The sequence below is a fragment of the Gorilla gorilla genome, chromosome 3 (assembly GCF_029281585.2).
Source record: "Gorilla gorilla gorilla isolate KB3781 chromosome 3, NHGRI_mGorGor1-v2.1_pri, whole genome shotgun sequence".
NCBI lineage: Eukaryota > Metazoa > Chordata > Mammalia > Primates > Hominidae > Gorilla > Gorilla gorilla.
Window position 1 is genome coordinate 23,925,701 of NC_073227.2, and position 14,879 is coordinate 23,940,579.

General features: G+C 42.9%; 1 protein-coding gene across 2 annotated transcripts in view; it reads left to right on the forward strand.

Moving 5' to 3' along the window:
• BST1 (bone marrow stromal cell antigen 1) overlaps positions 1 to 14,879 on the forward strand; it is a 29,742-nt gene that overhangs the window by 10,562 nt on the left and 4,301 nt on the right. For both annotated transcript variants that reach the window (XM_019025295.4, XM_055385693.2), the window contains exons 5-8: positions 1,634 to 1,710; positions 2,052 to 2,144; positions 5,232 to 5,318; positions 9,208 to 9,267. In XM_019025295.4, coding sequence (XP_018880840.3) covers positions 1,634 to 1,710; positions 2,052 to 2,144; positions 5,232 to 5,318; positions 9,208 to 9,267 — 317 coding nt within the window. The remainder of the gene's footprint in view (positions 1 to 1,633; positions 1,711 to 2,051; positions 2,145 to 5,231; positions 5,319 to 9,207; positions 9,268 to 14,879) is intronic.

Genomic DNA, 14,879 nt, shown 5'->3' on the forward strand with positions numbered 1-14,879 from the left:
CACAACGTTATACAGCCTTATTGCATTGGCATACTTTTTATTTTTATTTTTATCTTTTTTTTTGAGACAGAGTCTGTCTCTGTCACCCAGACTGGAGTGCAGTGGTACATTCTCAGCTCACTGCAACCTCCACCTCCTAGGTTCAAGCGATTCTCACACCTCAGCCTCCCGAGTAGCTGGGACTACAGGTGTGTGTCTCCACGCCCAACTAATTTTTGCATTTTTAGTTGAGACGGGTTTTTGCCATGTTAGCCAGACTGGTCTCAAACTCCTGACCCCAGGTGATCTGCCCACCTCAGTCTCCCAAATGGCTGAGATTACAGGTGTGAGCCACCGCGCCTGACTCTGCACACATTTTTTTAAAGTATTTTTTTCTTTTTGTCAGTGTAATAGCTGCTCATAATAGTGAATGACACATATAGAAAATATAAATTAATCACCCACATTCCTGCCACCTAAAGGCAACCCGTTTAGCATAGTGGTGATCAGGTATTGGCATTTAAGAATTTAACTATGACTGTTAGCACTATTTGGAAGCAATCTAAGACATGGATGACATGGAGTGTATTGTTTGGTATTGAGTATCACTTTGCTAGGGAGTGAATCCAGTCACCTATACGTCAGTGCCACATATTTCACCTCTACACCTCCTTCATTCTAGTATAAACATTTTATGAGGGAAATTACATGCTCCAGTAGTATTCTGAAGTGGAGATTTTGGAATTTCTGCGGACCTGTCTCTCCCTTGGGAATTCCTGGACTTCAGCCATGTATTTTTAACACAGTAGAGCCTATGCCCCTCAAATGACTGTTGCGTTTTGCTTTGAAAGTAAATACTTCCTATGCTATTGCAAATACTTTGTATACAGACTTTTACTAACGGCTGGTTAAGATTTCAGACACTTAAGTATCATAGTTTACTTACCATTCCGTTGTTGTTGAGTATTTTGTATTAGTTACAATATTTCAGTATTATGAGGAATTGCTGCTCTATACATCTTTGTGCACAATGCTCCTGGTAGTCCTTAGTGCTGTTTGCCAAATATTTCTGGCTTGTCTTCTGAGCCCACGGTTTGCACTCCCTGCCTCATGAAATTATTTACATGTGACTTACACTGGCCAATCAGTTGCGAGCGGGAGTGTGACTTTTGGGTGGAAGCCTTTAAGAGGTGGTCTATGATTTGTCACTGTCTCCTCCCTTTCCTGGCAATCAGATATTTTGCAGATGTGTCCCAGAATGAGGACACTTGGAACAAAACCCCAGTGGTCCTGTGATAAACATGTAGTGTGAGCATGATATAAATCATTGTTGTTTAAAGCCACTGCAGTTTCGAGGTTGTTTGCTAAGGGAGCATAAGCTAGTTTATTCCAGCTGATAAGATACTGTGTATTTTCTATTATCTTCTTAGGGTAGATTCCCAGACATGGATTACTGAGTCTATGAGTTTTTTGACATTTCAAGGCAATTTGCTTTCCAAAATAAACCAGTTTGCATTTCTACTAAGCCATATGAAATGCCACATTTATCATATCCTTGCCATTATTTAGAACTGACAATTTGTAAAAAATGCACATTTCATAGCAGAAAAATGTCACATCTTTATTTGCTAAAAATACTTGGTTCTTCTCGTAGTATTCCAAGGATAGTTCTGGGGTGATCCACGTCATGCTGAATGGTTCAGAGCCAACAGGAGCCTATCCCATCAAAGGGTAAGAACACCAGCACATTCAAACACAAGAGAGAATGCCAAAATATTTAATTGTTTTAAATAGAGGCTAAAGAAAATTATCCTAGTCCCCATCTCATGCTTGCTTCTGTAAATTCAGGTAAAGCAAAACAGATGAATGACCTGGTGATCAGAGCCATGTCTATAGAGTTAAATCATTAACAGCTGATGAATACAGGAATAAAAAGTAACCTAAAAATAAAAGCTAAAGAAGAAAAACTTCTAAAACCTCTTTATTTTTTTTTAAGAGAGGTAATGTGTAAATTAACAACTGAAATGGAAAAGATATCATATTGCTTTAGCGCTTCAAGAAATGTTTCTCAGTTTTTTTGCAGATTATGAAATTCCAAATCTCCAGAAGGAAAAAATTACACGAATCGAGATCTGGGTTATGCATGAAATTGGGGGACCCAATGTGTAAGTTATGGTGATATTGATGATGATAATTGCACAAGTTTGTTTTTCTTGTATATGATATGATAAAGTTCGTTTAACATTTTCAGTTTAGGGGAAATGACAGCCTTCTTTGCTTCTAATGGGGTTGGTAGAGAAAGACAAAAGCTTGACTTTCTGGGAATGCCACTAGCCAGTCCCGAGCCCAGAGAGAAAGCCTCCTTTATCTGGGATATTCTTCTCAGCCAGCGAAGACAGTGTTCCTTTCTGAATGACCTTGGTAGCTTTGGATGGGTGAGTTCCTTATGCATTTGTGAGGGTCTAAGCCAGTTTCTCCTTCTGGTCATTTGAAATTCAAAAGCCCTCACCACTGGTTCTCAGAATTAACCTAGGGACTCTATAATTAAGACGTCATTCTCAGAGAACAACCAGCTCTTCAACTGGGTCTTGAATAACTGGTTGAGAAAGCTTTTATGATCCACATTTTCTGGGAAACCACGAGTTTACATGTAAATGTAAACTTAAACTCATTCTTCTCAGCAGTAAAGAGCACTGCTGGCACAAACTCAGGATAAAAAAGTTAAACTGATTTGGTTTAAAGACAAGCCAACGAGGCCACAGCCTAAATAAAGCTGGACAGCCATGATGGAGCTTCAGAAGCAAGCTGAGGCCTTGTCCTTCAGAACAGTCCCTCGGTGCTACATGGAGGAAGGTATTACTAACCCCAAAGAGTGCAGGTCCCATTGAAAGTGTTTAGGAGAACTTCAGTGAATTCCCTGTGTCCGTGTTGGCCCCCAGGACCTTCTAAGACTCACCATATAAGGGGTTATTTTTCCCGTCTCTTAGGCAATAGATTGTGATAAATTTGCAAACTACTTAATTACGTAAGTTATACCAAGATCTGCATTCCCCTTCTCAGAAGACAAATTATACTTATTTTTGCATGCATGAAAAACGTGTATCATTGGTCTTATTTTTGTGAGAAGTTGCTCTCTCTAGAAGTTATACTTGCTTGTTGTTTTAATGTATCTATCTTGTTGCCCAGGCTGGAGTGCAGTGGCGAGATGTCAGCTCACTGCAACCTCCGCCTCCCGAGTTCAAGTGATTCTCTTGACTCAACCTCCCGAGTAGCTGGGATTACAGGTGTCCGTTACCACGCCCAGCTGATTTTTTGTATTTTTAGTGGAGGCAAGGTTTCACCATGCTGGCCAGGCTGGTCTTGAATTCCTGACCTCAGGTGATCCACCTGAGGCTTCAGCCTCCCAAAGTGCTAGGATTACAGGCATGAGCCACCATGCCCGGCCTTTATAGTTATTTTAACAACACATTCACTTATCTCTGTGTCCAGGTGTCCTGCAGCCTAGATGTCGTTGCTTACTAAAAAGAAATTCTAAGTAGTGAGCCTGGCCCCGAGTAAGGCATTTTCCCGGGTATTGGCAAAGTTCTAAAAAATGATGTTATTCAACACTGTGCTTTCTTCATTCCTATAATGCCTGGAATTCCACTTCTGTAAAAATTTCCAATTGCTCATTTCCTCCCTGTACACTCCCCCTCTATTAATTTGATGGTGGTGAGGCTGTTTACCATCCCATTTCATGTAAACTCAGGGTCCTGCCTGTAATATACCATGCCTAATAACCACAGCTGGTGGTGTTGTGTATCTACCTCTGTTTGCGTTTGTAAATTCTCCCTGCTTAATTGTGACCATTAGTGAAAGTGGGCAAGAATCACTGTTGGTACGAGTGTGGGAAATTGACACTCTCATACTTTATCAGGGTGTAATTTGGCCGTTCATATAAAAGCCTTAAAATGGATTCAAATCTTTGATGCCAGAAAACCTACTTTCATGAATTTATGCCAAGGGAACAAATAATTAATAATGTGTAGGAAAATGAAGTTCCAATCAGTGACTGACTGGGCTGGTGGCATGGGAGGTAAGAATTTACCAAGACAGTTGTAGGTAAAGAAAGATAGATTTATTAGAGAAAGTATGAAAATACGTTGCAAGGATGCAACTGGCAGGTCAGCAAGAGACGAGCTGACTGCATGGAGACAAAGGCTTACTGGGCATTTTGCAGAATGGTGCTTGTGCTGTGTGCTGAAGAGCACTTGTGCAGTTCTGATAATGCCAAGGTTGCAGTGAGCTAACTTGCCTTTTTCTATCAGCTGAGCGTCTGGTGATAGGTGGGCATGGGAAGGTTGTGAGTTATTTGTGCAGGAAGCCTATGTGTCCTGGACCATGAAGAAGGTAGACTTACAGCTTATCTGCTTTGTCTTTTGGCTTTCCCCTGCTCCTGCCAGCCTGGCTCCTTTTTCCTAATTAGGACTCCACAGCAACAAAGTTTGTTGTAGTGTAAATGGTATCAAAATGAAAGAATCAATCTAGGTCTTCAACAAGAGAGGACGGGTTCCATGAGTTATGGTCTGTTTATGTAAGGGAGGCCATGCTGGAGCTAAAAATAATGGCAGAGAAGTGTGTGTATACACACACACACAGAGACAGGAGCTAAAGCAGACTACAAAACACATTGGACAGCAAAGACCCTTTGCTGTATTTTTAAAATCTTGCAGAAATAAATATATTCTAAAAGACTAGACCTATATACACCAAAATGTTAACAGAGCTATCTCTAGGGGTGTGAGATTTGGGGTAATTTTTTTAAATTTTCGTTTATTTGCATTTTCTAATATTTTAAAATTTGTATGTTTTGGTAGTTACTTAAAACTTCACATGAATATACTGTAGTGTAAGGTGAACAAATTGGCAGGTAGCATTGTGTCGAGCCCCTGGAGCGCATTGCAGATATGTGTCACTGTCTGGGGACAGACTGCACAGGTGGCTGACACCACGCACATGCACTGGCCCTGGCTCTCCCAGTGCTCCTGGCTGCCCAGCTTCAGGCCCAGTGCTGGGGTCCTCAGAGCATCGTCTCCTGGGTCCTGCAGGTTTACCGGAAGCAGCCCTTTTTAAACCAGAGACATTCCAGTTTTCTTTCTGAGAGTAGAATATCCAGGAGCACATGGTCAAAAGAAATTATGTTTAACCCAGAAACAACTTCCTCTTCCTCCTCTTATTTGCTTACTTTTTAATTATATATTTTTATGTTTTAGGGAATCCTGTGGGGAAGGCAGCATGAAAGTCCTGGAAAAGAGGCTGAAGGACATGGGGTTCCAGTACAGCTGTATTAATGATTACCGGTAGGTGGCCTATATATCAATGTGCTCTTGTAGAGGTGGTGTATGATTTTGGAGGAGGTGGGCTGCTGAAAGGGTATTGATGGCTCTCAGCTCTGAAGGCCATGGTGTCTTCCGGGTGGCTTCTCGGTGTGGAGGCAAGGAGCACTTTCTGGCCTGAGTTTGGCCAGGGCCCCAACCACTGCTGTCCAGAGTCCATCTTCACGGCACTGGACGTTTAAAGAACACACAGAGCAGCACTTTCTCATTTGCTCATGCCCAGTTCTCTCCTCACTGTGCTTACTGTGCAGTGAGACGCTGGAGTACAGGGACTGAGGTTCCTATGTCTTTGGATCTCTGTGGGATCCCTGTGTATGACCGGTGCTAAGGTGGGAGCTTGTTTGAGATATTTACAGACACATCTTGACCACAGACCAATAGGAAAATAATAATAACTACCACTTGGTGAGCAGCTATGGGCCAGACACTTTCTATATTTATAATCAGGTATCATTTGTGGGCCTTGTTGCTTGGACATTTTTTTTAAAAAAAAATTTGGCTCAAGCCCTAAGGTAGTTGCAAGCCATCTCTGGACTCAAACGCCTGCCTCTGGCTCTCTCTGCCCCAGCCCCTAAGACTGTGGACCTGCTGATTCTGCAAGGGGCTGGAATCCAACATTGCAAAAACTGAGTGGTTTTCTTGAACATTTCTGAGTGTTGCTGGGTGGAAATGACTTCAGTGGTCTTTTGTTGCCTAACACCCTTGATTATCCTGCTTCTCTGCCACTCTCTGCCTGCCAGCAGCCCCATGGGCTGGATCATTCTCCCAGCTGAGCAAAGCACCCTAAACGTGTGAACCACTCCCTCCCACTCCATGCCTCCTCAAGACAAGGAGCCCCTCAAGGCTATTCTGTTATCTGTACCTTTTACTCATAAATTATTGCCAATGCTCTCAAAAGTTAGATATTGTTTATCACCCCCTTTTGAAAACAAAACAAGGCAAATGTCCTTTTCTGGAAATATAATCTATGTACAGAAAAATATACAAACCATGAGTACACAGGTGGATGAAGTTTCCCCCATTTAGTGCATACCTGCAACCAGCCCTCAGACCAATAAACAGAACATACTCAGCATCCCCAGGGGCTCCCATTGGCCTCTTTTGGTCACCACCCCCATAGTAACCACTCTCTAGATTTATAATGCCATTTATCAGTTTTATCTGTCTTTAAGCTTTAAACTCAGTGACAGAGCTGAGTTTTGAACCCAGCTTTGCATGGCCTCAACGCACGCTCTTTCCCTCCTGCTACCAAGCTCTTCCTTCCTTAATCGAAGCTCCAGTAGTACATTTTAAAAAACATTCAATTCTTGGCCGAGTGCAGTGGCTCATACCTGTAATCCCAGCACTTTGGAAGGCCGAGGCGGGCGGATAACAAGGTCAGGAGTTCGAGACCAGCCTGGCCAACATGGTGAAACCCCGTCTCTACTAAAAATACAAAAATTAGCCACGCGTGGTGACTGGTGCCTGTAATCCCAGCGACTCGGGAGGCTGAGGCAGGAGAATCACTTGAGGCGGAGGTTGCAGTGAGTCAGGGTGACAAGAGCCTGGGTGACAAGAGCAAGACTCCGTCTCAAAAAAAAAAAAAAAAATCAGTTCTTAATCCGAAACAGCTCAATAGCCAAGTGCAGTAGCATGCACCTGTAGTTCCAGCTATTTGGGAGGCTGAGGTGGGAGGATTGATTGAGCCCAGGAGTTCAAGGGAACAGTGAGCTATGATGGTGCCACCGCACTCTAGCCTGGGTGACAGAGCAGGACCTGGTCTCAAAATAAAACAAAGTAAACCCCTAGCCATCGCCCCCTCAAAAACAAGCAAACAAACAACAACCAAAAAAAGCTCAATGATGGAGAAAATTGTAGGTAAAATTTTTGCATTCACAACCACTTTGCTTTGTTTTTATGTCATTGGGCTGAGTTATAATAGCCGGGCCGGAGCCCAGGTCTCCTTGCCCCTCACGGCTGCCCTGGGTCTGGGCTTATGTGCTTCCTCTCTATTGTGTCCCTACCTCAGTCAGCCTCAGGGCTCTTCTCTTCCAGGCCTGACTCAGTAAAGAAATGAGGAAGCTCCCATTTCTTTACTGCCCATAGGCTGTTTCTGTGTTAGTGTCAGGAGCAGAGAGGATATAATGAAAGGTATAAATGGGAAAGTGATGAGGGTTAACATAACAAATCCAACTCCAACCCAGATGTGAGAAACTCCTGCCCCTCACAATTCAGGTGGCATTGCCTTCTGCCCCACATCAGTAGAAAGTTCTCCCTGAGGTGCTTGCCCATTTTGGAGGGGGCTTATCTTTTCATGGCCTCCCTTACCTTCTGGTTGGTTTCTGCCAGTACTGTGTTGAATCAGACTCAGTGAAAACTCCATGCCTGTTTTTGGGCATAAACAATGACAGATAACTACTTTTATTAAAAATATGTGCATCACATATACACCATGGAATACTATGCAGCCATAAAAAGGATAAGCTCATGTCCTTTGTAGGGACATGGATGAAGCTAGACACAATCATTCTGAGCAAACTATCCCAAGGACAGAAAACCAAACACCGCATGTTCTCACTCACAGGTGGGAACTGAACAATGAGAACCCTTGGACACAGGGTAGGGAACATCACACACTGGGGCCTGTCGTGGGGTAGGGGGAGGGGGGAGGGATAGCATTAGGAGACATACCTAATGTAAATGACGAGTTGACGGGTGTGGCACACCGACATGGCATGTGTATACATATGTAACAAACCTGCACGTTGTGCACATGTACCCTAGAACTTAAAGTATAATAATAAAAAATAAATAAAAAATAAAAATATGTGCATCAAGTAGACACTACTGAAAGGTAGCTGAGTCAAGGACAGAAGACATGGCATGCCATAGAGACAACAATATCACGTTCCTGTTCTTCCATAGTCCCCTGCAGTGATCGTGCCACAGAGATCCTGTCTAGGCTTGCCTCCTACCTAACTCCCCGTGTGCCACCAAGACCTGGCTCCTGTCTTCATTGCTGCTTCCCTTCCCCTCCTGGTGCCTTGGAACTTCACATCTTCTCCCTCTATTGTGCACAGCAAGTTAGCTTTCCTTTCTGATGCCTGAGCACTGGCCATCACCCATGTGGTTCAAGTCCAACCTTCTGCCTAAAGTACTTATCAGGTCGTACGTGTTGTACGTGCGTACAGAAATGGTTAGAAGCTCAGGCCCTAGAGTCAGCCTGCATAGTTCAAGTTCAGCCCTTCAACTTGCTACTGTGAGAACTTGGGTGGGTTATTGTGGTCAGCTTTCTCAATTGTAAACTGGAGAAGATAAAGCACCTATTCCATTTGGTTGTTATGAGGATTAAATGACATGATCCTTACAAAAGATATAATCAAATGTCTTGGTACGTAGGAAGTGCTTGATAAATGCTGGCTAATATTTTTATTTGTTTTACTTTTTCTAGATACAGGGCCTCACTCTGTTATCCAGGCTGGAGTGCAGTGGTGCGATCATAGCTCACTGCAGCCTTGAACTCCTGGGCCTCCTGCCTCAGCCTCCTGGGTAGCTGAGACTATAGGCATGAGCGTCTGCACCCAGATAATTTTTAGATTTTTTTTTTTTTTTTGTAGAGCCAGGGTCTCACTATGTTGCCCAGGCTGGTCTCAAACTCCTGGCCTCAAGCAGTCCTCCTGCCTCAACCTCCCAAAGTGCTGGGATTACAGGTGTAAGCCACCGTGCTGGGCCACTAATATTTTTAGAGGAAATAGTTTGTGTATTATTTGAGGTCAGAGACTACTGTATCTCCAGGACTTTTCAGGCAAGCCATAAATGTTTGATGGATGAAAGTAATTTAAATAATCCCTTAAATATTATTTTCTTTCTGTAGACCAGTGAAGCTCTTACAGTGCGTGGACCACAGCACCCATCCTGACTGTGCCTTAAAGTCGTAAGTAAATGTCTTAACCCAAATCGTTCTTTCTGAAGATAACCATCTCCTTTCAGAAGTTTTCAGTTCACAAACATGAACATATTATCAGAGGCAGATGTAAGTGTGCTCATTGGATTCTGGTTTGGCCTTATTTTTATTTATATGTATCTGTCTTAGTTTTTGTACAAAAAGCAATCACACTACACATAACGTCCTGCTGTGAGCTTTCTTCACTTGCTGGTGTAATGGGGCCACCCTTTAAAGTTTGTTCATACTTCTGTCCTAGTCTGTTAGTGGCTGTAGAGCAATCTGTAGGATGGTCACACTACCTTTTTTTTTTGGGAGGCGGGGGGCAGAGTCTCGCTCTATCGCCCAGGCTGGAGTGCAGTGGCGCAATCTCGGCTCACTGCAAGCTCCGCCTTCTGAGTTCACACCATTCTCCTGCCTCAGCCTCCCGAGTAGCTGGGACTACAGGGGCCTGCCACCACGCCCGGCTAATTTTTTTGTATTTTTTGTAGAGACGGGGTTTCACCGTGTTAGCCAGGATGGTCTCGATCTCCTGACCTTGTGATCCGCCTTCCTTGGCCTCCTAAAGTGCTGGGATTACAGGCATAAGCCACCACGCCCGGCCCACACCACCTTTTATGTAATCCTTTCTGAGTCATGGGCTGGCTTGGTTGTATGTTGTTATAGTAGTTGTTTTGCTATTATAAACAATGCTGAAATATAATCCTTGATTATATACTTTAAGCTGTTGTGCAAGTATTTGTGTAGGATAGATTCCCAGAAATTGAGTTGCTGAGTCAAAGAATGTGTGTGTATTTTAAATTTTGATATGTTCTGAGAAATTTTGATATGTTTCAAAAAGGCTGTGCCAGCATACACTTCCACCACCAGTATATGCTAGGAGTGCCCGTTCTCCACTCCTCCACACTATGTATTTTCTATATCCATACCTGTATCTGTGCCTGTACCTATAGCCTATCATTTTAGCCCATCTTAGGGGTAAAACATAGTGCATTATTGTCATTTCAGTTTGTGTGGGCAGGAAGATTTCTGATCCCTCCACTTGAATTCTTTTCCGAAATCTATTTACTAACATCATACTTATCCTGACAATCCAACTCAAGTGTTCTTTGCTCTGTGAGGCTTTCCTCATTCTCCACGTTGATTGAGGAACTCCCTTCTCTTTGCTTCCAAGGACTTTGTACACAACCTGATGACAGCGCTTTACTCTTCCTAGCCCTGCTATCGTTCATTCTGTACCATCTGCCTGCCTCACTCTGCCTTCCTCTTTGTGTTTCTCTTAGTATTTTTCATTACAGTTGCACATAGTGGGTGCACCATCTATGCCTGTAGGATCCGTTCTTCCATCTACAAGGGAAGAGAACTAATCAGAGTGCACAGCAACTATATGCTAGGCATTTGCTCTGTGCACTACATAAAATAATATGTTTATCTGAATAACCAGTACATTAAAGAGAGTCAGGCTGGGTGTGGTGGCTCATGCCTGTAATCCTAGCACTTTGGGAGGCTGAGGCGGGTGGATCACCTGAGGTCAGGAGTTCGAGACCGGCCTGACCAACATGGTGAAACCCCATCTCTACTAAATACAAAACATTAGCCAGGAGTGGTGGTGCGTGTCTGTAACCTCAGCTACTTGGGAGGCTGAGGCAGGAGAATCACTTGAACCCAGTAGGCAGAGGTTGCAGTGAGCCGAGATTGCACCAGTGCACTCCAGCCCGGTCAACAAGTGTGAAACTCCATCTCAAAAAATAAAATAAAATAAGAGAGAGAGAGAGAGAGAGAAAGCACATGCATTGGTGAGCTGGCTTGTCATCCCCATATAGTTCTTATTCTCTTTTTCATTTAGTAATAGAACCCTTGAATTTTAGATGGTTCATGGCTATCAAGAATAATGATCCTAGCCTCTCTACCCACTGTGGCCAAGTGACATGTGCAATTTCTGGGTTTAGCACTTGAAAGGAAGGGACTTACATTCCCTTTCTCCTTTTATGCTGGCTGGTATATGGGCCCACAAGATGTGGAGGTGAGCGTCTTCAACTGGGCGTGGCAGAGTAACACAGCAAAAGGAAGCCGGGTGCCTCTGTACCATGGCATCACTCTACCAGCCCTGGAGAGTTACTGAGAGAGAAATAAACATCTATCTTCTCTAAGCCACTGTCATTTAGACAGAAGCCAGACTTTTATTTGATCCAATGTGGGTAGGTTCATATTCTCCCTTCAGAAGCAAAGAAACTCTGGCTCAGAAAAGTTAATGAAGGACTCACCCAAGACCACCCAGCTAGTGCAGGCAGAACCAGGATCTGAAGGAGTCTGAGAACTGTCAAAATTCACTCTGGAAGATGTCTTGCTCTTTGGGCTGGAAATTAGGACAACAGACCCATCATCTCCAGCATGTATTCTAGGAGCCAACATCCCAGGGTTCGGTGATGGATTTAAGTCCTCTCCTCATTCTTTAATGCTATTCGTTCCCTGTGAATTTGGCATGCATCGTTTCTGAGTCCTTTCACAGAAGGTAAAGGATAGCCTGTGAACCTGGGTCTTTCCTTTCCTCACCTGAAAATGAAGTCCACCCTCATGTCGCTGCTCCTCAAAAACCTCCAAAGTTACCTACTACCAAGTTCAGACTTCTAGTCCCATCTTCCAGGTTCATCATACTCTTTCCAGACACATCACCCACAGCTTCTCATCTGGAATTTTTATTCAAGGCTAGTTTTGATCCACTTCCCATAAGATGTCATATGCTTTCCTGCTCATCAGCCTGTGGAAACACCATTTTGGCAGCAGTAAGCACTCTGTTCTTACTGAGTTAGTCAGATGATCTGAAATTGTCAGTTTTCTTATCTACGAAGCCTCCATGAGGTTACCCTGATCCCTGATCTCAATATTTAAAATCATAGCCTCCATCTCACAACTGTGGCTCTTCAAAACCCTCATGTGACTGCATTTTTTTTCTTTTTTATAGTGTTTATCTTCTGACTGACCTACTTGTGAAGTGCATTCTTTTTTTTTTTTTTTTTTTTTTTTTGAGACGAGGTCTCTCTCTGTCACCCAGGCTGTAGTGCAGTGGCACAATCACGGCTCACTGCAGGTTTGACCTCCTGGGCTCACGTGATCCTCCCACCTCAGCCTCCCAAATAGCTGGGGATACAGGCACTTACCACTACTCCAGCTAACTTTTAAAGTTTGTTTTGTTTTTTTTTCTTTTGTAGAGATGAGGTCTCACTATATTGCCCATGCTTGCAAGTTCATTCTTTAGCGCCTCCCACCTGTCAGAACATGAGCTCCAGGAGGTCAGGGACTTTGACCTGTTTTGTTCACTGATGATGGTATTCTAAGGACCTAAAACAGAACTTGCAACTCGGTAGACACTTAGGAATGAATGAATGGATGAATAGATGAATGAACGAATGAATGGTTGGATTCTACCCTGGAAAGGCATAGATTTAAGAAGAACGATGTTCAAAGGTGCTGGGCAGCCAGAAGGAATGACAAATGCTCTACAACAGCTTCAGAGAAGTGCCCAGAGGCTGCATATGCATAAGGTCTACATTTTGATTGCAAGAAAAAGAATCCTTGTGTGGCTCACTTATGTGGAAAAGGGGGAATAAAGTTGTTGCAAAGATTAGTGGTATAGACTTTCTAAGGAGCCTGGAACCTCATAAGGCTTGGATAGGGAAGTGTCTGTGGTGTTAGAATTACTTAGGTTTGTATGGTTTTACTCTTTGTCTCATTAATCAGACTGTCAACCTATACAGAAACAGACCATGTAAAATTCCTTGTTGTAAAACCCACTGCACCCTACACCACCATTCCTGAAATGGGCAAATGGTGCCATCCTAGCACCAGTGCCTTGGGTTAGCTCCCCTGCTACAGGAAGAATAAGGAGAACGAGGGTAGCTCTTTTCACTTTTCCTCGTTTTTTTTTTTTTGTTTTTGTTTTTGTTTTTTTTTTTTTTGAGATGGAGTCTCGCTCTGTTGCCCAGGCTGGAGTGCAGTGGCGTGATCTCGGCTCACTGCACCCTCCGTCTCCTGGGTTCAAGCAATTCCCCTGCTTCAGCCTCCCGAGTTTTCCTCAGTATTTCTGAGCACTTTGCAGTGTCAGGCTTCCAGCTGGCACTCTGGAGTCATCGTCTCATTTTACTCCAACCACATTCCTAGAAGGAAGACAGTTTGATTGTCATCAATGATGCTGAGGTTCAGAAGGATTAAGTGATCACTTAATGTTACTCAGAGGCCGAAGCAAAACTGAGGTTTGTCTGTGTGTAAAGTTCTCATTCTTCCTACCACACCACACTGCCTTAAAATGTCCCTGGGGCTCACAACCACAGCAGGTAAGTAAGGGGTTTGCAGTTCCTGACCTGTTCTTCCCTGTGTGTGGGCATTCTTTCAGTGACTGTTGGTAGACATTTTTGACAATTCTGGCCGATTCCTTTGAATGTCAAGGATAAAACTCTCTTTCACTCTGCCAAGTTTTTCACCAACTTTCATCACCCTGGCAGGAATTTTACTAATCTCTTTTTTAAACATTCTAGCAGTGAATAGTCATAGGTAATTTACCAAAGAGAAACCACAAATAGCAAATATACGAAATTATTTAATCACTCTAATAATAGTGGAATACAAATTTAACGAGGTGTCATTTTCACCTAAACTTTTTTGGCATACATTAAAACATAGCAGAAAAATGTTTTAGAGATGTTATTCAATGCTTGATGTCACTGTAAATTGATAAAGTGCTTTGGGAAAACAATTTGACAATATGTGTCAAGAATGAGAAAAATATCACAGTCTTTGACCTAGGTCACACTTTAGGGTACTTTTGGTGCCCTATTCCAAAGAAGTGATTTGAAATGTGCATACAACCTACATGCTCAAATACGTTAGCCAGAGCATTCTTTATAATACTGAAATACTGGGAACTGGACTCAAATATCCACTGACAAGTAAATAGTTACATCAAAGGGTACACTTACTGGAGGGAGTAGAATGTAGCCCTTAAAGACAATGGTAGGATAATCATACAGCAAGCAGAAGACCCCAGGAATAATCCAAGGGGAAAAAACCAACCTTAGTGCTTATAGGTTATAATATTAGCCAAAAATTCAGTAGACTTTTAATCTGCAGGATTGGTGATGATATGAGAAAACAGACATATAGTACTGGAATGAGGACTCAGTGTGGCACTAAGGGCCAAAGGCAAACATCAGATCTCTTAACTTAGCTGGAAGTCTCTATCCTAAATGCCCCAGGCCACAGAGACAGGATTACTCATCTCTACTTGTTTAGGAATAGTGGGGTAAAGGGCTTTTAATCTGCAAAGGTTTCAAATGAAATAAACAACTCTTGATGTAAATCCACCCATTTTATTAATAGTTTTGTGGTAAATTTAGGGACAATCTGTATATTTTGGTATTTAATTATTAGCAATATTTTAGAGAATGTAGCATATAAGAACAGCTGTTGGATTAAACCTGTGATGCCAGTATATGGGTTACTATTAAGTAACTAATTCTTTTTCTTTTTTCTTTTTTTTTTTTGGAGACAAGTTCTCGCTCTGTCACCCAGGCATGGAGTGCAGTGGTGTGATCATGGCTTACTGTAAC